Below are 27842 nucleotides of genomic sequence, written 5' to 3'. Positions count from 1 at the left end.
AGGTCGCGAAACTCCTTACAATCGATTTTATCAAGGAAGTCCATTGCCCGAAGGACTGCTTCCCACTTCCTAGGATCGACCGTCTAGTGGATGCGACCTCGGGGCACGAGTTGATGAGCTTCCTGGATGCCTATTCGGGCTATAATCAAATCAAGATGGACCCAGCAGATGAAGAGAAAACTGCCTTCATAACCGAGTTCGGCCTATACTGTTACAAGGTCATGCCCTTCGGGCTGAAAAACGCTGGGGCCACTTTTCAAAGACTTGTAAACAAACTGTTTGAGCCACTAGTTGGCAAAAAAGTAGAGTGTTATGTAGACGACATGGTCGTCAAAACCCAATTTTCACATGAATTAGTACAAGATTTACATTCAGTTTTTGAAATTTTGCGTAGATTTAATATGAAGTTAAATCCAAACAAGTGTGTCTTCGGTGTCACCTCGGGAAAATTCCTAGGGTACATTGTTAACCGCCGAGGCATTGAGGCCAACCTGGACAAAATCAAAGCTATCCTAGAGATGAGACCACCCCGAAAATTAAAGGAGGTTCAAAAGTTGAACGGCCGGCTAGCCGCCCTGAGTCGCTCCATGTCCAAGTCAGCAGATCGCTGCTTGCCCTTCTTTAAGGCCATAAAAAATAAAGGTTTCAAGTGGACTGAAGAGTGTCAGCTCGCGTTCGACGAGCTCAAAAGACACCTAGCCAGCGTCTCAGTCTTAACCCGACCTGAAGAGGGTGATGTTTTAGAGTCGTACCTCTCGGCGAGTGACGAGGTGGTCAGCTCAGTACTAATAAGAGAAGTAGATCGGGTCCAACGACCCGTCTACTATGTTAGTAAAATATTGTAGGGAGCAGAGACGAGGTACCCCGAGATAGAGTACTTAGCTTACGCACTGGTTGTGGCAGCCCGAAAGCTCCGCTCGTACTTCCAAGCTCACGCCATCGTTGTCCTTACCAATAAACCTCTAAGGCAAGTCTTGCTCAAGCCCGAGGTCTCAGGAAGGCTAACGAAGTGGTCCATTGAGCTCAGCGAATACGAACTCCAGTATAAGCCACGAACTGCAATCAAGGCCCAAGCCTTAGCAGATAGCAGATTTCGTCGCAGAGTGTACCTTCAGTTCCGAAGTCTCTAGGCCGGTGGAACACCAGGCCCCTAGCGCGGGTGAGCCCGGGCTTCCCAGGCCGGTTGAACTCGAGCCCTGTGAAGTAGCAACCAACGCAGTTGGTTGGGAAACGGGGTTGGGATGAAGAACCCTAGATCCCAGGCCGGATCTAGGATGAAGAACCCTAGATCCTTCACGTAGATGGCTCATCAAACTGGCAGGGAAACGGGGTTGGGATCATTTTGTACGGGCCAAGCGGTGTGAAACTAGAGTACGCACTACTCTTTGAGTTCGCGGAATCCAACAATGAAGCAGAGTACGAGGCGCTGCTAGCCTGGCTGGATTTGGCAAAGGAAGTGAAAGCCAACCACGTCGTTGTCTGCAGCAATTCCCAGCTCGTGGTAAACCAGGTTATGGGTGAATACGAAGCCCGCGAGCTCTGGCTGGTTATGGGTGAATACAAAGCAAGAGGGGCTCTGCTCAACTTCCGATCATACTTCATCCAGCAAATCTCGATATCTGAGAATGCCGAGACCGATGCCCTATCCCGTCTAGCCAGCACTAGCGATAACACCATGAGAACCGTGTATAGAGAACTTGCCTCAGCCTAGCATTCTCAGGGGGGCAGAGGTGGTTGCTCCTGTCGTTCAAGCAAAGCCGAGATGGATTGATCCGCTCACGAGCTTCCTGCTACACGGTACCCTCCCCATAGATCGTAACGCCGCCAGGAGGGTAGAGCGTCAGGCAGCCAAATACGTCATGATTGACCGATGGTTGTACCGAAGATCCTACACGCTGCCCTACCTGCGCTGCCTGCGACCCTCTAAAGCTGAGCTCGTCCTCCGCAATACTCATGAGGGCCTATGCGGTGGACACTTGGGGGGTAGGGCCCTCGCCCAGAAAGCACTACGACAGGGGTAGTACTGGCCAACGATGAAGGCAGATGCGACCGAGCTCGTCAAAAAATGCGACAAGTGTCAGAAGCACGCCAACATCCACCACCAGCCTGCTGCCGACCTAAAATACCTCACTAGCCCATGGCCATTTGCGCAATGGGGGATTGACCTACTCGGGCCATTCCCACCAGCAACAGGACAAGGGAGGTTCCTAGTGGTGGCAATTGACTATTTCACAAAGTGGGTCGAAGCTGAACCTCTCGCAACAATCACGGCCCGGAATGTGCAGAACTTCTTTTGGAAGAACAAAGTGTGTCGTTTCAGATTACCTCGGGTACTGATCTCTGACAATGGTAAGCAGTTCGAAGACATCAAATTCCAAAACTGGTGCCGAGACATGGGGATTCAGCAGAACTTCACCTCAGTGGCGCACCCTCAGGCAAATGGACAAACGGAAGTCACAAACAGGGCAATCCTTCGAGGGCTAAAAGTGCGCCTAGATCAAGCTAAGGGACTGTGGACGGACGAGCTGCCCAGTGTGTTGTGGGCCTACCGTACCACGGAAAAGACTGCCACAGGAGAAACCCTCTTTAACCTCACATACGGAACCGAAGCAGTCATTCCCGCCGAGATTGAAGTTCCTTCACTAAGATTAGAAGCATATGATGACAGGGCAAATGAAGACGAGCTACGTACCAACCTCGACCTGCTTGACGAAGTACGGGACTTCGCATACATCAGGACCGCGGCCTACCAGCAAAGGGTAGCTCGGTACTATAATACTAGGGTCAAAAAGTGGACTCTCCGCGTTGGTGACCTGGTTCTCCGTAAGGCTATGGTGCCTAAGCCCGACATTGGCAAGCTCGGTCCGAACTGGGAAGGACCCTACCAAGTAACGCGAAAACTCGGGGAAGGAACATACGAGCTCGAAACCCTAGAAGGGAAACAAGTACCTCGGGCATGGAATATCATCAACCTAAGACAGTATTACCTATGAGTAACGGAGTAGACCACGGGTCACTCTCAGAGCTCTAAGGGGCCAAAACACCGAGCTGACCAAGGAGCTCAGCACCATAGCACACCGCGTCATGGGCGCAAGCAGACCCTAGGACGCTAAGCCCACCTCGGTGTACGCCATAAGGCAGTTCAGACACACACCTTACTATGCCTTACTATGGCAATCATCTCGGTGTACGCCATGAGGCAGTTCAGGCACACGCCTTACTATGCCTTACTATGTCAATCACCTCGGTGTATGCCATGAGGCAGTTCAGGCACACGCCTTACTATGCCTTTCTATGTCAATTACCTTGGTGTACGCCATGAGCCAGTTCAGGCACACGCCCTACTATGCCTTACTATGGCAATCACCTCGGTGTACGCCGCAAGGCAGTTCGGGCATGCACCCTACTATGCCTTACTACGACAAACCAATCCACACACAACCATGACAAGGTCGGATAAGGCAATACGTAGAAAAGAAAGATCACTTAGAAAAGGGTCAATTTCATTAACATGTAAAATTTTATACAACGAGCTCAACAAAAAGAAAAAAACAAAATAAGGATTGAGCTCGCAGGCTCGGAATGCAAGGGCAATTACTTCGGGGGCTCTCCACCCCCAGGACCTTCGGGCTGGTTAGGGGTATCAGCTTCTTCGTCACCACCCTCCTTTGAGTCCGAATCCTCCGCACCTTGATGAGCTATCTCGCTCATGATTCGTGAGGTGGTGATGGCGCTTGTGTCGAGCTCAGGGTACGTATGCCTTATCAATCATCTGTTGAGCTTGAACCCCTTGCGGTAGGCCTCCCCCAGAACGGCATCGAACTTATCAGACTGAATATACTCAGAGACGGCCTTGACCTTCGTCTCCTCTATCGCCTGGGTAAAGATCTCAGTCTTCTCTGCGATGTCCGCCTTGAGGAACTCCACCTCGTGCAGAAGAACCTTCTCCTTTTCCTTAAGGCCTTCTGCCTCTGCTTTAAGGGCGTCCAGCTCGCCCCTCAACACGCCCTTCTCGCGTGTCTGCTCCACTCTAAGGGCCTCCATTTTTCCCCTCAGCTCGTTGTTCTCACGAGCTAGCCCGTCCTTCTCCTCCGTCAGCGCTGTGATGACGCCCCTCTGAGCCATGGCGCCGCTCTCCAACCGGTGGATCTGCTCATGAGCCATCCTCAGTTTGGTATGGGCAGCGCTGGAAGATTCCTCAGCAGTCAAAGCCCGCTTCAAGTACCTCTCGGTCTGAAGAGTAAGTGCGTGCACGATAGAGTTTGCCTGACAAAGGAGCTAGTTAGTACCAGAGAAGCACATACAAAAAAGAAAAAGAAAGAGAAGAAAACTTACCACCATAGTGTGGGTGGCAGCCCGGGCTCCAAGCTGAGAAGGATTGAGCATGTCATCCCAAACCACAATCTCCTCGGAGTAAGTGGCCCCCTTGCTCTTCCAAAGACCGCATTGGGGGAGCAAGATGCTTTGGACCCCATCTGGGTTCCCCGAGTTGGAGACAGCTGTCTCGGCTGTGTGAATAGGCTCGGCGAAGATTTCAGCTGCAACGTTAGCAGCCCCGGTGGCAACCTTGGCCTCGGCTGCCGACCTCACTACGGTCTCAGCCGAGGCCCCAGGCTCCCTAAGTGGTAGGGACTCCTCCAAGTCGATGACCGGAGGAGCCCCGGGGAGCTCGGGCTCAGAGATTGGAGCCTGTGGAAGCTGGGGCTCGGGAGTGGGGGCAGGCGGCGACTCGATACGAGCTCTCTTGGCAGCCCGTTTCTTCCTCCCCTTCATGTGTTTAAAAAGCCGGTCTCCCTTGAGTTTATCTGCCTTCATAGGACCTACAAAAGAGTTCGGCGTTAATACTCGAGTAAAAGAAGGAAAAGAAGAGTAGGCCAAACAGCTAAGGTACTAACTACCTACCCGGGCTCAAGCGGGCCTGGAAGAGCATACCCTCTTTGATATAATTTCTGAAATCACAACCGACCTCAACCCACGATTGGAATGCCACCCTGGTCTTCTTGTCGAGTATGACGCCAGGATCTTGGATAGTCGCCCTCCAGTGAGTAGGGAAGGGCCACCCCGCAGGGTTCCAGACTACGAAGTAGTCCTGCTTCCAGGCCGGGACCTTGCTAGGAAGCTTGTGCATTAGCTTAAAGCTCGGGCGGGGGGACAAGTAGTAAGCCCTCCTGTGCTCGCGAAGAACACATGAAGCACTCTTCTTGATGGTCAAGATGGAGCAGAGTATGTCCAAGTCAAGGGGGATGACATACTCATAACAAAGAGAGATGGTCCCGACCACGTTACGGACCGAGTTTGGGTGAAGTTGGTCTATCGTAACGTTGAAATGTTTCAAGACCTCCACTAAGAGTGGATGGAAGGGAAGACGCAGCCCGGCTACGAGCTGCTCTCGGAAGATCACAACCTCATTAGGGTCGTGCTCCCATGGGAAGTTCCTCGCAGGTAAACTGTAGGTGTACTCCCCTGGCAAGTTGTATTATCGAATGAGCTCGCGGAGCCTCTCCAAGGTCATGGTGGAGGGTCCGAACCTATCCGGCATCTGAACTCAATGAGAGGTGGATGCCTTGTGACCCGAGGCCTCTCACGCCTCGAGAGGGTTACCCTGAGCCGAGGTACCCACCTCGGGCACCTTGGGCTCATCCAAAAGGCTATCGAAAGAAGACATAATTGAAACTAAGGAAGAGCTAAGATGACTCACCAAAGAGAAGTAAGACCAGACTAGAAAGGAACTGACCCGAGCTGGAGGCTTTGGACGCGAGATCAAGACTACAATTGAAGATTTGTGGCAAAGGAAAATGACCAGGATCCCCACTATTTATAGCCACTATCCACGGGCATCAATGGTTGAGATCAAAGCTATCTGACGGCCCTCATGAAAATCGGTTGCACGACCTTTGAGACAAAATCAGTTTAGCGCATTTTTTGGCGTCCGCAGAGTCTATAAATCGCGTGACATCCGCGCGTAGACTATATGCAACCCGAGCTGCGTCTGGCAAAATCGAGTGGGGAACCGGTCCAACCTATGCGCTAGCGGACAAGAAGGCTTAGACCCCGAGCCAAATCCACCCAGCAGTCCTCGGACCCCCCGCACTGAGGTCAGCACCCCTAGCACGGGGAGTGGGGGGCAATTGATGTAGGGTGATTTGTCACGACCTCGTTGCACAGGGACATGTGAACATGACCTAGCATGAACAACAACTCAGCATGACAGCCTGGCCACAACCCGGCGTAACAAGCTCGGCGAACCCCGACCAAGCGACTCGGCGGAGTAACAACTCGCTAGGAGATGAGGCTCAGCCCGCCCCAAGCGCAAAGCCTAAGCGCCCCGAGCTCCCGCAGCCCTAAGGGACCCGGGCTCCCCGCGAAGGAGCCCGAGCTCCCCGCGAAGGAGCCTGAGCTCCCCTTGAGCCCCGAACTCTCCTCTCCTAGGGAGCCCCAAGCTCTCCTCTCCTAGGGAACCCCGAGTTCTCCTCTTCTAGGGAGCCCCGAGCTCTCCTCTCCCAGGGAGCCCCGAGCTCTCCTCTCTTGAGGAGGGGGCATCTCAGCTTTTGGCTAAGTGTCCCAAGGGAGAAGTACCTCAGGACTGCATTCGCAGAATCCGTACCTGTCAGATCAGAGTAGTTCGGTAGCCTGTAGGGAAGATCCGCCTGACATCCATACCTGCCAGATCTAGTGGCAGTGCCCACATCTATTGCCAGGCGGTGTCGTGCCTGCTGTCCCTGAAAAGCATAGCACGCCTGACGAGTCCATACCCTGCAGCAGTAGCCCGCAGTGGCGGCTTGCACCTGCCACCTCAGTCCTGGCAGTAACGGCTAGGGCAGTGACGGTTACACCTGATGTGACCGACCTCCGGTATAAAAGGACCACCACCCTCGCAAAGCAAAGGTATTGAAGTTTAAGCACTTTCAACACTCTTACTCTATACTCTCTCTTTGAGATTCTTCTCCAGTTCTAACTTAGCCATCGAAGTGTTCCCATCGGGATATCTCCCTGGGAACCCTTCACTTCCTCCTTCCTCTCAGGTGCCGTTCGTTCCAGTCGGAAGCCAGGTCACAGCCAGCTAGGAGTGCCCAGATCGTGCAACATCACTTCTCAAGGACATTCTTCTCGCACTTAGGCTGCAGGTTTACTTAATGTGAGGAATATCCTCTCTAAAGGATGTAAATGGTTAGTGGGGTACAAATGTACTGACTAATAATCCTTAGCTCTCACTCCTTCTGCATGGGTGGTTCACGACAACTCTTGCTTAAAGTTGATACTACAGTCTACAGGAGGAGCCGAGTTCATGTAATGCATATATCATTTTGGGTAGCTTGTCTTGGAAGGATTTTTACAAGTATAAAAGGCTTCCCCCAAGGATCTAATATTAGGGGTATTTTTTGAAATTTTAGAAAAGTTTAGACCTCTAGGATCCAATACCAATACCAGAGGTATGTAGAGTTCAAAATTCCATATCCAACGACACCAAAATTATTTAAATTCGATACCATTTACCCCTTCATCTTAAGATCCTAAATTGGAATCGATTTTGGTTATTCAATCGTGATCATTTTGATCCTGAACATCATCTCACATCAAGTTAGAAATCCAACACCATAGGTACGTAGAGTCCAAATTTCTAAATCTAACGATACCAAGATCACCCAAATCCGATATTGTTTATCACTTTTTTAGGACCAAAAATCCAAGATTATGATTGCCTGATCAGGATCATTTCGATCTTGAACCTTATCTCACATAAAGTTAGAAATCCAACACCACAGGTACATAAAACTCAAAATTCCGAATCTGACAACACCAAGATCACCCAAATTTAATATCATTTACCCATTCATCTCAAGATCCGAAGTTGGAACCAATTTCGATCATCTGATTGGGATCATTTTGATCCCAAACTATATCTCACATGAAATAAGAAAAAAAATCCAACCCTGTAGTTGTATAGAGCTCAAAATTCTGAGTCCAATGATATCAAGATCGCCCAATTCCGACACCGTTAACCCCTCCATCTTGAGACCCAAAACTAGACTCAACCTAAACCCTCCTCCGTTTGGAATCTTCTTCACTATAACTTCGAACCTTGGGATCCACATGGACAAATATTTCTCCCAGCCTCTAGACCATCTTTAAATTTAAAATTAACCAGGTAAGAAGTCTCTAATCAATCAAGTCAATCACCTAAACTTTGGATATTCATTTTAATTAGGCAAATTTGTAAAACATTCATCCTATTCTCTTAATTGATTGAAACAATCTCTCACATGGCTGTCATGCCAACCCTTTCCTATATTTAATCTCCATCTAAAAGCATTTTAAAACTCAACCATTGATCTCCCCAAACTCAAATCTTAGCCACCCATTCTCTTTTAGAATTCTCTCCAAAAATCTATAAATACCTAGGCTTTCTCACACAGATACACATTCTAGCCTAGCCTAAGGAGAGAATTCTACACCTATTAGACTAAATAATACCCCAATTCACATCCAAAGAAACTCCAACTCTCTATCTCCCATGTCCTCATCCTCAAAGAGCACATATCCAACATCCATGGAGTCCTCCCCCATGCCCACTAAAGCCTGAAGTACATTCTTAGGTCCTCCAATAATATTGTTACAGTTTACAGTACACCAGTAATTATTTGCAAAATTTAAGTAACGACTCCATCCTCGGTCTCCCTCTAATATTTTCCAAAAATACAGGGTTATCCATTTTTGTATTGAGTTGCAACTGTATAGTGTAGTCATTGAAGGCGATGCAAAGCAGACTCTCAACCTCCTATTGGTGCTGCACTGTTTTATCCCACCATGGTGTATTAACACCGTAATAGCTAATTGCAGAGGTCTTCTCAATTGCCTACATCCATTCTCAGTTTCTCACATTAAAAGGCAAGCTAAACATGGCTGCACATAAAATCGCTCGCAAGTGTAATTCTACAAAAACCTAGTCGGTCTGTCCAGAATTTTTGTCAACCATTGTACTTTATGAGATTTAATCTAAGATGAATGAATGCCTTATTTCTCTAAAAAAAAATCACAAAAAACATTAAAATTATGAAATTATTTACATAAAGTATATCAATGAATTAGAGATATGATATGTTATGCTCATTTGGAATGTCATGTGGTTCACTTTTCTTGACAATGCTCGTACACTGCACGGGGCCCAGAGAGAGAGATACATGATCCAGAATTTGCCTCTAATTGATATTGTTAGGCATGATCGGGTTGAGAATAATGAACTTCTAGTGTGTAATGTTGTTAAAAGCCGATATTAATTACTTCAAACCATGTTGAAGACAAACATATATTATATGGAGATTAACTTTGGATGGCAAATTTTTTAGTGAATGGGGATAGTTCCTCTGTCAACAGAATTCTTAACAATAATATGGAGATTGAGGATCACTCCAAAGATAAAAAGTACTTTTGTGCTGATTAGCAACAAGTTGCCTACAAAAACAAAAAATAAAAAAAAAAAAAAAACTTATCCCCAAACACTATGGAGATGAGTTAAGACACTAATCATATTTTTAAAACCTGTAATTATACTAAGGCTATGTTTGGTTTAAAGGAAAAGGAAGGGAAAGGATGAGAAAGATAGAAAAACTTATACAAGGTTTGTAAAGGGTTTTCCACTTTCCTTTCTTTTTTCCTACTGTTTTCTTCAAACCAAACACAGCCTAAGTAGATTTGGTTGGCTTTGGCGCCTAACCTCCTTGGGCCGACCGACGATTCTAGAGAAATGCACCATTCACTGCATGTTGGTTCATTTGAAAAAATAGGAATGAGAAACTTTTTAACAATAAATCTATTATTCTCATTGATAAGGCACTCCATTATTTCTCGGAATCCAATCGTTTGGGTTAGTTCGAGGGTTTGGATCTATCAAGATTAATTTTGATGCCTCCTGTAACCCTGGGAGTTAGGTGTTTCATTGTTTGCATTGCTAGGGATCTTCTTGGTGTGGTCCTTGACCCTAAACCCTATTTACCGTATTGGTCCGCCCTCTACTATTAATTCAACTCAAGTTTGGGCCGGTTGGGAAGCTCTCAGTATCGCCATCAACTTCAAAAACTACCACAGCATCCTCAAAGAAGACTCGAAGATTGTCATTGATTACTTAAGGAAGACTGTTGATCCATCTTGGAGATTGAAGAATATGACTGAGGAATGCCACCATGTGTATGATGTTTGAATGCAGGTATCACCTTTCGTCATGCTAACCAAGCTACTGATTGGCTGGCTCGTAATGCTCTTTCTCAAGGTCTAAATTAGTATGAATTGTTTGCCATGATCTTCAAATTTTATCTGTTGTTTTTGTGATGTTTAGGATGGTGCTAGTGCTACCTAGGGGTGGATTCAAGCCGAGCCGAATATTGACTATTTGAGTTCAGCTCACTGAAATAGTCCTAGGCTCGAGCTCAAGCTTGGCTTGGTTCAAAGCTCGCAAGTTCGAGTTCGACTACAAGCCAAGTTTTTTTCTAAAAAATAAAAATTATACATATAAAAATATTTTTTATTTTACATACAACAAAATAAGAATTATAAAAATTATTTGTCATTATACATATAAAAAATAAAAAATATACATATAAAAATTTGTTTTTATTTTACATACAAAAAATAAGAATTATAAAAATTATTTACTACTATACATAAAAATAAAAATATTATTATATATACAATAAAAATTATATATTTTATATATATTCATATATTCATATGTATATGTATGTATGTTTAAAATAAAAAATATATTTATTTATTATATGAGACTCGCAAGTCTCACGAACTGAGCTTCACTAAGCTCGAGCTCGATTTAAACTGAATCGAACTGAGATTTTCACAAGTCGAACTTAAATAACTCATAAAAAATTCGACTCATGATCATCCTATTGCTACCTTATATATATATATATATATGTATAAGAAGTTATTGAATTGCGCTTAATAAGGAAAAAGTAGCAAATCGATGAGGAACTCATCAGTCATCATCAATGATCGGTGGAAGAGGGAGCAGAGGGGCACTGTTTGGCCCTTGTCTCACTTCTGTTATCACAAGACGTCAAGATACGAGCACCTAACACAAAGTAACAAAAGACTACTTGGCAATGCCACCGACACTATAGTTTTACAAACAAACAAACAAACAAATAATATAATCACACATGGTTTTTGTTCAATTCTTAATGTTCACGTTTTCAATCCATGAATAGGACTTAATCAATCTGATTATAATCCTTATCCTCGGATCAGGATTGAAATTAATTAACCCAGAAAATATATATTTCCTTTAGTGGATGGTAGATGTTTCACATATTAAAACAAGCAAACCATCCATCTCTGTACGGTTTGCACCACCACAGTCCACTCAGATTTGAGTTTGGGCTGCAAATTGCGACCGTCTAGTTTAGTAGGAGTAGACAAGCAGTTAGTTAGGTTGATAATAATAACTGGGGATGGGGCATTGGGGCATTGGGGCTTGGGTTTTGTTTTGGACCACCCACTAGGAGTCAAGTATTGAATGAGACGGACCCCCAACACAATATATAGGCTCTGTTATAGACCGCTTTTGAGTTATGGATGTCATGTCTCATTCAATCACCCGCAGCATTAACTAATAACATGTGCAGCCCAAGCCCACCGGCCCAGTAGGCTGCTCTATTTCCAAACATCCAAAACATACCAACCACCCAAAAAGTAAGAAAAACGATGATGATATTGATGGCTCAAGGGCTTGCTTCATCTTCTTCTTGCTTCTAGTGTAAATTTTACTTGAATTGAACCAAAATTATGGTGGTGCAAATTCTAGTTTATTTTTGTTTCAAATTTATCATATATTTGTTTGATTGCAGTATAAATAAAGTAAAGTAAGACGTGAAACAGAATAAAATAAAATCCAAAACAAAATTATATCAAAGTTTGCACTACTGAGGCAAATAAAACTGCAGTACTGCAAACAGAGGTGTCGATTGGACTGGATTCGGTCCAATCCGATCCAGTCCAATGTGAGTTCATTACTACAAACGGATGGACCAGGTCCAATTCAATGTCCGGACTGTCCAATTTGTTCAAATTCATTTTAATTTAGATTGTGTTCAACCCAAACCCAGTGCCAATTCGTTGACATTTATATATGTGTATACTCTTATCCTATATCAATGGACCAGATATTGGCTTAATCCAACCAAATACAATTACGGACGGACCAGGTTCAGTCCAATCTAATAAATGTTTTGGACCGAACAGGTCCAATCCGTCCAAATTGACTTTGGACCGAATCAACTAACTGCAAACAAATGCTGCCTAAAATGCAAATAATAATGAAATTGGCCCTCCTCTTATTTAAAAGTCTTACTTAAAATCATCCCAACCGTGTCAAACACCAATCCACGATTAATATTGCTGATTCGAACACTGTAATTTAGCAAAACTAGTTGTTGGATCTGCTCAAAAGTCAAAACTACTTCTTGAGCTCTTTTGTTGATGTTGGGAGGATTGATGTTCAGGCCAGAAGACAACATCCCCAACCCACCTCTCTCATGGTAATTACTAATTAGGAGGCTTGTCAATGTCTTTATTATGTAACAAAAAATAAATAAAAAAGAAAGTCTCCATTGCTTGAATTGTTTTGCGTGAGCATTGGTTTGTGGCCGACGCGCGCTAACAACTAACAACCCTATTGGAAGAAACTAAGCTCGTTTCTGTCTCTAAACGTTAAAATGGATAATAGGTGCAATCTGAAGATTTCACGTAAACAAGAATTAATAGAAACCATAATAAAAACAACAATTAATAGAAATCTGCCTTCCTGCCGACTGGTCATCCTTTTCTTACTCCATGAATTCCGATTATCCTGACTTGTTCAAAGCAGATTAAATGTTATTTAGTTTCAGGCGGGGCTTAGATAGTCGATCGGCAATTAATGTCATTTTCTGAACACATTTGCCCATCGGAATTAGCATACGACCGAGTTGCAGACATTCTGAAGCTTTTCTGGAAGAAACATAATCTGATTGGATGATTTAACCAACTAATGTATAACATTCAATCAATTTTGAACATACCACACATAAGTTTGCTTGCACTACTCAACATTCCAATTGTTTAACAAGTTGCATTGGTTGGTATTAGGACCAGACCCTCTTTAGACACAAACTCTAGGCGTCAATATGGCTCTATTGGCAACCATGGTTTTCAACCCGTGACAACTTATGTCATCAAATTAAGAAAGAAAGAAAATAACCACCAATCTACTCCATTACAACCGTGGTATTGCCATGCAAACATGATTTGTGTATGTTTACACAATTGTCGGACTCATTGCCAATTATAAGAGACTAACCACAATTTATATTGAAGTGACAATGTGCCAACTGACTAGTTGGTAAACAGGAGAGGCTACGAGCTGAGTTTTTCATGAGTTATTCGATATTCGAGCTCGGCTTGGCTTGGTTTAAATCGAGCTTTGAGTCGAGCTCGAGCCTAATATATAGGCTTGTTTGTTAGTCGAGCCGAGGTCAAGCCCAGTGAGACTTGCGAGCCTAATATAATAAATAAATATTTTTTATTATATACATAAATACATACATACATACATATACATATAAATATATATAATAAATATTTTTATTTTTTTATTTATAATATTAAAATATTTTTATAATTCTTATTTTTTTGTATGTAAAATAAAAACATTTTTATATGTATATATTTTTATTTTTTTTATATGTATAACAATAAATATTTTTTATAATTCTTAATTTTTTGTATGTAAAATAAAAAAAAAATATATATTTTTATATGTATATTTTTATTTTTTAGAAAAAAATTTGGCTTGTAGTCAAGGTTGAGTCAAGCCAAGCTCAAACTTGTAAGATTTGAACCGAGCCAAACTTGATCTCAAGTTTCTAGCTCGAATCAAACTCAAATTTCTAGCACAAATCGAGCTTGAGCCTAACACAGTTTCAGCTAGCCAAGCTCAAACTTGTAAGCTTTGAACTGAGCCGAACTCGATCTCAAGTTTCTAGCTCGAATCGAGCTCAAGTTTCTAGCTCAAATTGAGCTTGAGCATAATACAGTTTCAGCTAGTCGAGCTCAAATAGCCAAATATTCAGCTCGACTTGACTCGAATCCACCCCTATTGGTAAGGTCTCTTGTTGGTTGTGTATTTTATTCTTCGGATCAAATCCCTACTGCACTGGGGCTGGGGGTTATGGGATGGGCTATCCCCACTCCATGGAGAAAAAAAAAAAGAAAGAAAAAGAATGGATGGATCTAGCATCTGTAAGATAGAGATGATGTTCATATTGTTTATTTCTTTCTTTTTATGTCTTTAGACAAATTGTGATCATGTTATACAGCATTCTTTAGTGGAATAAGGTATTTTTGTTCGTTTATAGGATTTTATGGAATTTTAATAAAATTTATGGTAGATACCCATCAACCAAGAGTAAATTTTGAGAAAAAAAAAAAACAGGCAATTTAGGTGGAGCCATGGCAGCACCATGTGGAGGAGACAGATCCGCATGGCTAGATCATAAGATTTATTATGTTTAACGGCATGCATAAATGGAGATATTTTATTAATGAAAATTTCCATTGGATGGTCCCAAAATCCTATCCTTTGACGGATGCCATGCTCCATATGATTATGTTAATTTTGTCCATTTTCTTGGCTGTAATTTGTACCTTTTTTTATTTTTTTGAGAAGCAAGCAGTATTATTTTTATTTTATAGCTGTGCAAACAAATTAACCATGCAGTTCACTCTCTGACAAAATTAAAGAAAAACAAAACAGAAAAAGAGGTAGGAAAATAAGAAAAAGAAAAAAAACAAAGCTTTCTTACTTTCTAAAGATGATTTCTTTAATTGGATTTTTGTATGTGAATCTCTAAGTATCACTCAAATTTCCCTTAAAATAGATTAATCCCTAAGTCCCAAAATTGGCGTTTTAATTCATTACTCTCCTCTTTGATGGCTTGTAATTTTGGATTTAGTCCAGTCTAGATAATAAAAAAAAGATATTAGAAACAAAACTGGAGATGGAACCATGTTTTCCAAATGGAAAAATTGGTAAATATTTGACCAAATAGCCGTAATATAAATTAGAGATGGTGAAGGGTTTATATCAACACGTGGTCAATAATGAATAGTTAATACATTATCCACACTATGACACTACGACTCTGCCTCTGGGCCAATTGTGTGAATTTTAGAGCATAGAATATATCAAGGGCCTGTTTGGTTTACAGGAATAAAGGTCTAAAATTGGAATTGAGAAACTCATTTCAGTCGGCCAAAATAAATAAGTGACTTGAGTAAGATATCGCATTTGCGCCCCATAATCCCTATACATGGTTGGGATATGCTGTGGGGAGTTTGTGGGGCGCAGACCAAATGGACCCTAACTTAAGTTCATTTATCCCATTCTAGGATTTAACTTACTTCCCTTAAAATTAAGACCTATTATTGTGGATAAAATATTTATTTATAAAATTAAGACCTATTATTTTTTGGATTTCACCTAAGAGAGGTCTTACACCAAACTTCAGCATGATTGGGTATCTATAAACCATATAGTTTGTGGCTTTGTGCATTTGAAAGAACCATTTATAAAAAAAAAAAAAAATCATTTATAGAAGTTTTGCAGCTAACTTGGGAGCAAATGGTGGTTTTGGGATCCCTAATTGGTACCCTATTAACTTGTAATATGTGCCAGATTTAGGGGTGCAATTTGGGTCGGGTTGGATTGAAAAGTTATTAAGTTTCAATAGACCCAAACCCTAGGCAACCCGACCCGATTTGCAACCTAACCCATTGGCAATTGGAGAAGGAAAATAACTCTATAGATGACTCTTCCAAAACTAAGAAAACACACACACACACAAAAAAAAAAAAAACACCTCTGTTATATCAATCCATATGCTAAATGAGTTTCATGGTAGAGAAATTATTGAGGGGCAACTTTGCTATTTATAGAAAAAGACTGAACAACCAAGTAATCTTTTTAGGTGGAAACTAATCTGGTTTAGGGCCCAAAAATTGCTCCATTTCACCATCCTTTATTATGGGCCAAACCTGAATCCCAAAACCCTTGCAACTTAATTACAATTAATATCATTCTTGAACAAATTTAATCAAATATTAAAAAAAAATCAATAATCAAAATTATTTGGTAGAAAAATACTAATAAAAGGTGAGGCACTAGGCTAATATGGATTATGGACCAGATGGTTGAATAAGTGAACAACCCACATGGGATTATCATGATTCCCTAAATCATGCTCTATCAGATTATCCTAATCCTTCATTAATATAATAATAATTAAAATTTTAAAATTGATGAGTTTTAATGTCACATTGGAAGGAAAGCTCTAAATATAATATATTGAAATTGAAAAGTTACAGGAGACAGAAGGTGAAGGAGAGGACCAACGTCTATAACTAATCCGGTCTCTCTGTCTTGGCTCTGTGTCTCCCGCTAACTCTTTCAGTATTTTTGCAGCTCCATTTTTCCCGGTTGAAGGTCCCTTTGCAGAGGAAATCCTTGCTGTGTTAGCTAACTGAACTTTAGTTTGTTCACCCCCACCACCACGTGTCTATTATAAGCAAGAGCGGCGATTCTAACGGGCTTCTGTTCTGTAAGAGTTTAAGGACGAAAAATCTTTACCAGACTACAGGATTTATGAAAGTTTTTTCCATTAATAGCTTTTTGTTTTCTTGCCAAAACCAGTTAGCCAGGTATGAGGTGAAAACTAAAAACAGCGATTTTTTTGCAGAGAAATCCGGCCATTTAAAGAAAAAAAAAAGGGATTGTGCAGGATTGGCCTGGAACAACTCTACCGACAGCTATTTTGTTGTCTGTTAAGACAATGTTTTTGACAATTCTTGCTCCCCAGGTTTCTCCGTTGTCTGGCTCCCGTCCTTTCCCTCCTGGGAATTCATGGAAGCCGTCCTAGAACCTCCATTTTCTCCTTCATGGTATGATCATGCTTCTATTATTTGTGTTTTCTGGGTTCATTATCTCTCTCTCTCTCTATCTCATAAAGCCGAAAATATGAGATATTCAGTTTTGTTTTGTAGCATTTTTTTTCTGGGTTATCTAGATGTTTGATGCTTTTGCCGTTATATTTCTGAATTTAATTTTTTAACCTCAGTTTTTTCTTTTCTCTTCGTTGAGCATTCTTTGTTTTTGTGTAGTTACAGACTCCAGTTCATTAACGTCGCTGCCTGTCGTTTCCCTCTTTCTTTCTCTTATATTGTATGGAAATGGAACATACATTGTCATTTCAAGCTTCTTCTCTCTCTTCTTTCGTGTTTCTCTCGCAGTCTGTTTTTTTATTTTTGCGGGTGCCCATTTGGTGTTTGGTTTTTTTGTTTCTGTTTTTGTTCCTCTAATTTCTAACATTGCTTTTCTTTTTTCCCCCTGTTTTTTAAGATTTTCCCCAACAATGGGTTGTTTGTTCTTAATCTGCTGTTTTCGCATGTCCTTTTGGTGGCTAGTTCTTTAGATGGGAACGAAAATGGCATCAATGCAACGACCGGAGAAGCCCCAGAACGTGAGGTTTCTCCGGCTGAAGATAAAAGTCCGGTAGATATTTTGCCTGACTCTGTTTCTACTGAAGGTGAGGTCTTTATTCCTTTTCCTCCAACTTTGTGACCTCTTAAGACCTCATTTACTCTAATTTTCTCTTCCAACGATGCTGATTTCATACTTTTCTGTCTTCCTAGACCAGAGATTGTTGGACATGGAGGGAAGACAGGACGGCTCCTCTCCTAGAGGAGTTCCTGAGGATAACACAAGGAGTGCAGAGTCAGAAACGGGTTCTCCCAAGGAAAGCACCTCAGACATTGATGCTCAAGCTCTTGCCAAGGTGGCTTTTCATTGGAACGGATTCTTCCGACTACTAAAATGTCCAAAAATGAGACAAATATACACCTTCCATCCTGTCGGTGTCCCAAAGTTTTCAAAATGGAAGGGCAAACATACACGAGAGGCCTCGGTTCCCAATCTAAATCCAGCCGAAGATACTGAGCTCTACCCTTTCAAGTCTTCCTGGAAGAACTTTACACTTTCTGAGATCGAAAGTGCAACCAACAATTTCAGCTCTGGTATATAATCTGTTTTCCCAATGGATTCAAATATTTCTCTCTCCTTGAAGCATATATATGAAATGTGACTCGAGTTTCAATCATAAAATTTCCAGTTTGAGATAAAAAGGATTTGTTATAGATTTTCTGTTTGTTGAAAATGAGATTAAGATTTCAATTACAATCTTACCTACTTGATAAAACTGCTTCTTTCTTCTGTTTTCAGAAAATGTTCTTGGGAAGGGTGGCTATGGAGAAGTTTACAAAGGGCAGTTGCCAGATGGGCAGCATGTAGCAATTAAGAGGCTTGCACGAGGAACACCAGAGGAGAAGATTGCGGATTTCTTATCTGAGCTTGGGATCATAGTCCATGTTGATCACCCTAATACTGCAAAGTTGATTGGTTATGGTGTTGAAGGAGGAATGCACCTTGTTCTACAATTGTCTCCAAATGGGAACCTATCATCTATACTTCATGGTTTGTTCATTATGTTTTTTGTTTGTGTCTCAAATTTATATGGATGATTGTGTAACAAATTCTCCTTGCTTTGCTTATTGTTTGCCAGATACTAAACAGAAATTAAAATGGAGCATTAGGTATAAAATTGCTAAAGGGACAGCAGAGGGTCTTCAGTATCTTCATGAGAATTGTCCAAGGAGAATCATCCACAGGGATATCAAATCTGCTAATGTTTTGCTTACAGAGGATTTTGAGGCTCAGGTACCACTCAAATCTGAGGATGACCTAATTATATGACCACATGTTTTGCAGATCTTTTTTACACGTGTATTGTTATTTTTTGGAAAATACATATCACTGGGAAATATTTACAGAACATTTTTAATACCTTCTGTTTGATAAAGTAGGTCCAACTTTAAGTTGTATGTTCTTATAATCTTCTTGCAATTTCTATGCCTAAACACTAATTTCATTGCTTTTCAATTGGATTCATTTAGTGCCTATCTTCTTCACCATTAACAAAATTAATTGGTCATTTTTCTGCTCTGTTTTGTATCCATTGGTATGGGCTACAAGATCCAGATATTTCTTGGTTTCAATTCATGTAGATATGTTAATTTTCTTTTCAAACTTGAAAACCTCCTTCCCCAATAAGCATTCTTTGATGAACAAATGGCTTAAATTAAAGGGGAACAATGATATTTTGTTATTTTCTATTTCTTGTTTCCTGGGTTTTGAAATGCAAAAAGTAACTTGTTCATTTCAATGCAGATTTGTGATTTTGGGCTAGCAAAGTGGCTACCAGAGCAATGGACTCATCACACCGTACCAATTGAAGGCACATTTGGGTCTCTGAACCTAAGACTTCCCATCTTTATGTGAGCGATTTAGAGAGCTTATATTCTAATGTCGTCCATTTCTTACCATTGCAGTTACATTGCTCCTGAGTACTTCATGTATGGAATAGTAGATGAGAAAACTGATGTCTATGCTTATGGGGTACTACTGCTAGAGCTCATCACTGGACGCAAAGCTCTGGACAATTCAAACGAATCAAACCAAAGCCTTGTGATGTGGGTATGTTTTCTTCTGCCCCAATTTGATTATTGTGTTGTACGCTGACATATCATTTGACCATGTTGAGGATAAAGTCTGAGACTGTTTCAATTACTTCTTTTTGTAGGCAAAGCCTTTTCTCGACGTAAATGCTATTGAGGAGCTTGTTGATCCTTCTCTTGATGAATATGACGCAGAGCAGATGAACCATCTAGTTTTGTTGGCAACTTCGTGCACACAGGACTCTTCATATCTACGTCCTCGAATGAGTCAGGCATGTTTTTATCTAAGCTCCAATCTAACAGTGAATGAAAAAACTGGAGATTAATGTGAGATTAGACCATAGAGTTAGATTACCAACTGCAGACTGGCGTAGGTGGTGAAAATCCAACTAAATAAATGGCCTTAACTTTGTGATCTCTTGGATTTTTCTTGGGGGGTCAATTTTCTTATCATTTAGGATATCTCAGAGGTCCATGTGTGAAGCCTGAACGTGGTCTTACTTTTAAATCTCAAAATAGAAATGTTCATTCTAGGAGATTTCATGTGGGACTGTTGTGTGTGTGCGTGTGTGTGAGAGAGAGAGAGAGAGAGAGTTATATTAGAATCTGATGCCTCATATTGTTGTTGGTTTGCTAAATGTGATTCATTTTCTTCCCTGTCAAAAGTGATGCTACTATAATTAAGATAGAAAAAGAAAAGGAAATCCTGAAATTATCTTTTATATTGGTGGAAGGTTGTATTAGAATCTGATGTACATGGTTAATTGTTGAACCACAATGCAGGTTCACAAATATGAAAAGTAGGTTGATTTGAATTTTCTGTGCAGGTAGTACAAATTCTTAAAGGTGAAGAATGCAGCTTAGAGTGTGCAAAACAAAGCCAACACCCATGCCTTCAAAGGAGCTACTCAATGCAAGTAGTTGATGCAAAAGAATAAAATTCAAAGCAGCAGCTTGAAGACCTTCATCTACGTAAGGAGATTGCTTTAGAGTTCTGGAAGCATGTCTCTTCGGGACAAGCTTCCAGAACATGGATTTAGTGGTTTTTTAGGTATGTTCATATCCAAATATAATGACTTAAATGTGAGTATGTTTTCTGGAATTTTAGGCTTTTGATGTCTCACAGAAGGACCCCTGATATGGGGACCTTAGACCTTTAGAAAAAGAGAAAGGAATTAAGGAGAAGATCATAAGAATCCTCCATAAATGAGTTGTAAAATGAAAGTGAGACTTTTATGTTTAATGCGCATATAAAAATCTTTAAGTTGATGGCAAAGTTATATTTATAAGAAAGCACACACCCATGACCCTCCAACTGGATGCAAGATTTATTACTTGTTATGTCGCAGAGGAAGCCCTACTAAATAAAAAAAGAGTTTAGAGTAAATTGCATATTAGTACTTTGGGGCTAGTCTCACTTTAATACCCAAACTTCAAAACATGCTACTGCAATACTTGAACTCTTGAAAACTGCCAATTTAGTACCCATTGCAAGCAGTTTTTCAGTTATCATGTACCACGCGATTACATATGTAACTTAAACTTTTTAAAGATGTCAAAACTACAATTTTTAATATTTTTGAGAGGGAAAATCTATGATACGGAAAAGATATGGTATGGGAAGAGTTTTGACCAATCAAAACCCACCCATGAATTTTGATAAATAACACCTGATTGGCTACCATGTTAATGATTCCAGTTGACTGATAAGAAGCTTTTCAGATATGATATCTTTTCCATATCATAGTTGAACCCTTTTTCAGAACATTTTATCTTGATTGTCTTCCTTAGTGATGAAAAGAATTATTCATCTTCTTTGGTCTAAATCCCTCTTCTCTAGCAACAACGTTGTCTTCTCTAATGACGTTTTTCCATGTAGTTTCTCCGACAGGAAGCACCAATTCTTAGGCATCAAGGATAGGGCATGAAGTAAATAGTGATGCCCAATACAAGGACATGGCCGTTTTTGGTCATTTCAAAATTATGCTTCTCTCACCTAGACAAGGGTATTTATGTCCTTTCATGTGCATCCAATGTTGGTTAACAATTTTGAATCAAACTGGCAGTTTTTGAGAGTTCAAATAGTATAGGTACTAAAGTAAAACTAACCCCAAAGTACAAGGTACTTATTTGCAATTTACCCAAGATTTTAGCATTTTGAGTTTTCATCCAAATTCCCATATGGACTTGAGCTGCAATAGATCTGTTTATGTTGGTATTACAGGAAGCATTTCATTGCTCTATCTTGTAAATTCAACCACCTTTAACTAAGAGTTAGAAGTTCCCCCAAGCCAAACTAGGCCTTAACATGTATCTTAAAGTGCAACTTAGGGGAGCATGAAGTTCAACCTCAGAGAATGTTGATAGAACTTGTGATTTTTGTAGTGATTTGGAGGAGGTTGATCATGTGTTTAAAAATTGTATAGTTGCTAAACATGTGTGGTCAATCATCAGCCCTATGATTTGTGGTCCAAGAGAGTAGTGCTTTTTAGAGTGGTGGAAAAGTTTGGACAAAGTAATGGGCTCAAATTTGCTTGAAAATATAGTATTATTATTCTATGGGTGATTTGGAAGAATAGAAATGGCAAAATCTTAAATAACAAATGCCTTTGTCCCCTGGTTATGGTTAAGTGTGCTTTAAATTTTGGGGGTGTTCTACAATGTGAATTGTTTTTCTTGTTGCCGGTTCTAAAAATAAATTAAAACGATCTTGTTTAAAAACAGCTTGTTTCTTAAAACAAAAACATTAGAAACATGTTCTTGGTTGTGTACATGTTTTTTGTTTTCAAAACTGAAACAAAAAAAACATGTTCTTGAATTTGGTTTCAAAAACATGTGTTTGTCTGATTATTCAACATCATGTTTTATAAATCATATAATTTCTATACTAAACAACTTGTTTTATTTTAAAAACCAATATTTTCTTATTTTCAAAAACATGTATTGTTTTTCAAAACAAAACCAACTTGTTTTTTCACTTTGAAAACAAAAACAAAGTTAAAGAACATGTTTTTGTTCTTTTTTTTTCTGTTGTGATAATTCCAAAAACAAATGATAACAAAAACATTCATGTTGTAGAACACCCCCTTATTTGCTAAGATTAATAATGTTATTGGTCCTCATTCAAATCCTTCAATGCTGAAAGACATAAGGTGAAAATGACGGAAAGAGGGGGGTATCAAAATTAACTTTGATGCTTCCCAAAATGATGATAAGGGCTTGTTTGATTGCTTGCATTAATAGTAGAGGTGTAAATCAGGCAGTGCTGCCCACGGGCCGGCATGACCCAGCCCAACACAGCCCAGCACAACCCATATATATTATTTATATATTTATACATATAATATATAATATATTTATATAAATTATAATTATATAATAATATATTAATAAAATAAACAATTTTTTCGATTTTATTATATTAATTTATTTAGTTATTGTATATATAAGCAATTGTATACAACAAAATTCATATAAAATTAAAATTTTAAGTTTTTTTCAAATTTTTTAAATAAATTGCTTTGTCCCAGTCCACGGCCCGACCTGGCCCAAGGTTTATCCCACAGACCAGCCTGACCCATGGAACGGCATAGGCCCACACGGGCTTGGGCCGTGGACCATGCCGGGCCAACCCCCAAGTTATCCCTGGGGAGGGGGGCACGACCTGATTTACGCCTCCAATTGTTAGAAATCATTTTAGGAATCCTTGATGCAAAGGCCTATTTTATTGGAGTAAACTCAATTGATCTTGCGGAAGCTTACGTGGCTTGGGAAGCCTATAATATTGCTCTCAATTTTAGGAATTATCCAGTTTACATCGAAGGTGACGTACTCCTTATTATTCCTTGTCTCAAAAAACAAATGTTAAATCCCCCTATTTATTTAGAGAAGCAAATCAAGTTACGTTGGCACTGGCTCCAGCGGTAAACCCAGAAACACTAAGCGCTATTGAATCCGAAATCAGATGACATTCGTCAATATTCTTTAGCAAGCTGGATTTCATAGGAGTCTCAAAATTCTGGGTCTCCCCTGCATCAAATTGATTGGTTATAAGACTTCATGATCCTTTGTTGGGAGGCTTTGGAAGGCTAAGAATGCTTTCTTATTTAAAGGGAGTAACTTCTCTCTAACCCAGGTTGTGCAAAAAGGTGTATTACCTTCAGCAAAGCTGAGACTGTTAGTTGTCAATGCTAATCTGCAGAACACAGATATCAGTCCTTCTTCTAGTTCCCAAATTTTATCCTGGGTTCCCCTCAAGGATGGTTCGAAGCGAATGTTGATGCGAGCTTTTCTTTCAAGACAGGAGATGCCACTATTTCCTACACCATTAGATATAGCTCTGGTTCGATCATTTTGGGATAAGCTATAAAAATCTTATGTAGTTTTACCTCCATAGCAGAAGTTCTGGCTTTACATCTTGGTTGTTCTGAAGCCTCCAGTTGGAAAAAGGGGTAGTTTTATTTTTGAATCAGATACTAAGGATGTGATCTCTTCTCTCTTTATCTTTAGGGACATACACCAACCAAGACAGTTCTTGCTGTCCCCTTGGTGTAATCAGTATGACATCTGTTGTTTTACCTGGTCCCTTGTGGCTTGTGAGTTTCCTCACATTCCCGGTGGATGTAATTCCTTGGTGGACAACTTTGCCAAGATGGTGCATCGGATCCAGGCTTTGGGAGGCTCTGTTAATGTTTTTGACTATCTAAATAAAAGCATTGTTTCTTGATTACCAAAAAAATTATTGGTCAAGGGTACTAGCATGTCAGCCCTAGATTTACGACCTCAAATGACAAATGTTGTCTCATATTTTGAGTCGTGCTGAGCACGTTGTTAGCACTTTAGGCTCAGTTTGAAAGGAGTACAAATACAAATATGTACTGTGTAAATACCAAACAAAATAATACAAAATACAAAATTTTACACTCTACAAATTTGTATTTGTACTCCTGAGCCTTGGGAGAGAACACTGCAGGCTGTGCCCTCCTCCTTACAAGCCTTGGATGCAGACTCTCTCTTTCTCTAATAAAAGCGTTGGTAGCTCCACCCACAGAATTGCATTTGCAAACACAAAATTTTCATCCTTCGGAGTGGTTGAATTTGCAAGTTTTGAATTGAACCAATGCTCATTACATTACTTCATGACCGGACTGACAAGTGTGAAAACACAGATTCCAACCTAAGAGCTTGTATAAAAAGGCCAAAGGTTAAGACTGTATCGACGGTGTGTTTGGTTTTGTGGATTTTTATTGATGGGTGTTTTTTAGATAAACGCTTATTTATAAAATATTATTTTAAGCATTTATTATTTTTGTTGTTTGGTTGGGCGTTTCAAATAATATTTCATAAAGTTAATGTCTAGGCGTTGGGGGAAATAAGAATTTGAAATTCTCCCAATGCTTTGTGCACAAAAATCAAAGAATTTCTGTTTTCTAGCATTTATTTGATAAATAGTAAAATCAAATAGTGGTTTCATGCACAACACCGATGTCTATATAGTGTTGATGTGGTGGCATTTTTCCAATAAATACCCACAGGACTAAACATATCCTTCATTTTGCCAAGATTGTATCTTAGATTCCAATCTACAATCAGTGGTCTATTCTCTAGGTCATTCAACTAGAATTGTTAATGGGTCAGGTCTAAATCAAAATAGGGTGAATCAGTCCCAAACTTATTTTTAATTGAGATAATTGGGTATGATCTGATTAGACCTAATTATACTTGACAATTGACATCTATAATTGCCCATCATATAGCCTTTATTTTATGGATGGGTTTATATAACAAGTACTTTCATATTACAGTGATGGATATATGGATAAAGAGAATATACTGCAAGTATTTATTTAGGCCTAGTTATGTATGGATACATTTAGATTCAGTTCTCAGTTATGGGCCAATCAATCAGGACTTTGAAGGATAGTAAAGCCCAGATAATTATTGCATCTATTAATGGGCTTTATGTAAGCCCATACAGTTAGGATGGATTTGGAATTCGTATGGGCATTGGGAACATCTATCATGCCCCACATGCACATCCAGCTGTGTATTGGGAACATCTTCCCATGACAAGTACGCGGGAGACATTCCCAATACACGGTTGAATGTGCATGTGGGACACGTCTTGTGGGGGAGCCTATCCGAATTCTTATTATGTGGTTCAATCGATTCCTAGTGAGTTGCACATAAGTTGGATTCCGTCCAGCCATGGTGGAGATGATCTTAGTTGGTTTAGGGCTGGATTCTAGTGGATCTCACTTATAACCAACACTTGTTTGGGTGGTTTTGAGAATTAGAAATGTTGAATTATCCTTTTAAGGTTTACAGTAAACTAGTTTGACTAAGAAATTGGTACCTATTATTCTTGATCAAGCTCTTGAGATGGGTAAGGGAAGGAGATCGTTTAAAGAAAGTTAAGGGAAACACTTCACAGGGTCCAATCAAGTTGTTATAAGAAGTAAATGCAGATGACTTCAGAAAGACTTGGGAGTTTGGAATAAACTCAGTTTTGGGAAGCTAGAAACAAAAATCCAGGAAGCTCAAGTGGAACTAGATAAAGCTTTTAGAGAAGCAGGATCCTCTACTTCGTGGGGAAGGGTTAAAGAGTGTGAAGAAAAGTTGGACCAGTGGCTAAGGAGGAAGGAGATCTTTTGGGCTTAGAAATCCATATGTTATTGGCTAAATTGGGGTGATAGGAATACCGGTTTTTTCCACCATACGACCATAACTAGAAGATCTAGGAATAAAGTCTTGAGAATTAAAAATTCTGATAGGGGTGGGAAGAAGAGCACAAGAATATTATCGAGCTTTTTAAGGAGTATTTCAATAATCTATTCACCTCCTCTTATCCCCAGAACATTGAGAAAGCCACAACCTACATTGAGAAGAGTTTAGAGCCAAAAGAGGCAAGGAGATAGAGAGAGAGATCATAGATTAGGAGATAAAAGAGGCTCTATTTCAAATGCATCCAAAGAAAGCACCTGGACCAGATAGGAATCCTAATCTATTTTTTTAGAAATACTAGGAAATAGTGGGAGATGATGTTCTGAAAGCAGTTAAATTGTTTTTTAATGAAGGAAAAATTCTTAGGGACCTCAACATTACCTTCGTAACTTTGATTCCAAAAGTAGATCACCCGGAGGACTCAAGTCAATTCAAGTTCATTATCTTATGTAATACAATTTACAAGTTAATTGCAAAAATTTTGGCAAATAAGCTAAAAACAAAATTGGGTAACATCGTTTCTTCAAATCAGAGTGTTCTTGGCAGGAAGATACATAACTAACAATATCCTTATAGCTCATGAGATTTTCCATCACCTGAAAAGTCAAAAGCCATAAAAGGTTATATGGCAATGAAACTGGATATGAGCAAGGCTTATGATAGAGTAGAATGGGACTTTCTAAAAAGGGTAATGGAAAAGCTAGGTTTTGTGGATGGGTTGGTTGGGTGATGGAGTGTGTTACTTCTATGACTTGTCAGGTTTTGATTAATGGAACTTCCGAGCAAGAAATTTTACCCCAATAGGGGTTTGAGGCAAGGGGATTCTCTATCTCTTTATCTTTTCCTTATAGTATCATATGTCCTTTCAAGGATGCTGATAAATCTAGTAAAGTCAAAGCAGATTTCAAGTGTCAAACTTAATCATACTTGTCCAACTATTTCCCATTTATATTTTGTAGATGATAGCTATATCTTCACCAAAGCAGACTTTGAGGAGGGGCAAAAGATTCTAGATGCCATTAAGGTGTACAAGATGGCCTTTGGACAACAGGTGAACTTGAATAAATATGAAATTTCTTTTAGTTCCAATGTGCATCATAAGATCCAAAAAATTTTGGCTAGGAGTTTAAAGTTAAAATTAGTTCTCAAACCTTCAGTCTACTTGGGACTTCCCTCTTTTTTTAGCAAGTCTAAAATTAAACTTTTTGATTTCATCATTGAGAAGTTAGAAAAAAGATCTCAGGTTGGAGAAGCAAGCTCTTGAACCAAGTTAGCGAAAATGTACTAATCAAGGCAATCCTAAGGGCTTTCCCAACTTATGCTATGTCTTGCTTTTCACTTCCTTTGGGAGTTAGTGAAAGGATTAAAAAATTCAGATAGCTTTTTGGTGGGGCCTAGAAGGAGAGAATAAAAGGCAAACTGGTTAGGGTGGGACTGAATAAGTAGAAACAAACTTGATGGTGGATTGGGGTTCAGAAAACCAGCTGCTTTTGACAGAGCTCTACTGG

General features: G+C 40.2%; 1 protein-coding gene across 2 annotated transcripts; it reads left to right on the top strand.

Annotated features, from left to right (window-relative positions):
• The first annotated feature begins 16378 nt into the window (after positions 1 to 16378).
• Positions 16379 to 20887, top strand: LOC104613222 (Protein kinase superfamily protein). Of its 2 annotated transcripts, none has more exons than XM_019200413.2 (10): positions 16379 to 16643; positions 16782 to 16983; positions 17506 to 17627; positions 17734 to 18114; positions 18320 to 18571; positions 18660 to 18814; positions 19325 to 19401; positions 19486 to 19630; positions 19737 to 19883; positions 20439 to 20887. In XM_019200413.2, the coding sequence occupies exons 2-10, from the start codon at positions 16946 to 16948 to the stop codon at positions 20547 to 20549; spliced, it is 1428 nt and encodes a 475-aa protein (XP_019055958.1). In that variant the 5' UTR covers positions 16379 to 16643; positions 16782 to 16945; the 3' UTR covers positions 20550 to 20887. The 2 variants fall into 2 exon arrangements, with proteins under 2 accessions (XP_019055958.1, XP_088759300.1); XM_088903174.1 differs by having other exon boundaries at positions 16383 to 16643; positions 19737 to 19887; positions 20443 to 20887.
• The last annotated feature ends 6955 nt before the right edge of the window (positions 20888 to 27842 follow it).

This window comes from Nelumbo nucifera, chromosome 4 (genome assembly GCF_055504915.1).
Source record: "Nelumbo nucifera cultivar China Antique chromosome 4, China Antique-T2T, whole genome shotgun sequence".
NCBI classification, from domain to species: Eukaryota; Viridiplantae; Streptophyta; class Magnoliopsida; order Proteales; family Nelumbonaceae; genus Nelumbo; species Nelumbo nucifera.
This window is presented reverse-complemented; position numbering and strand designations above follow the sequence as displayed.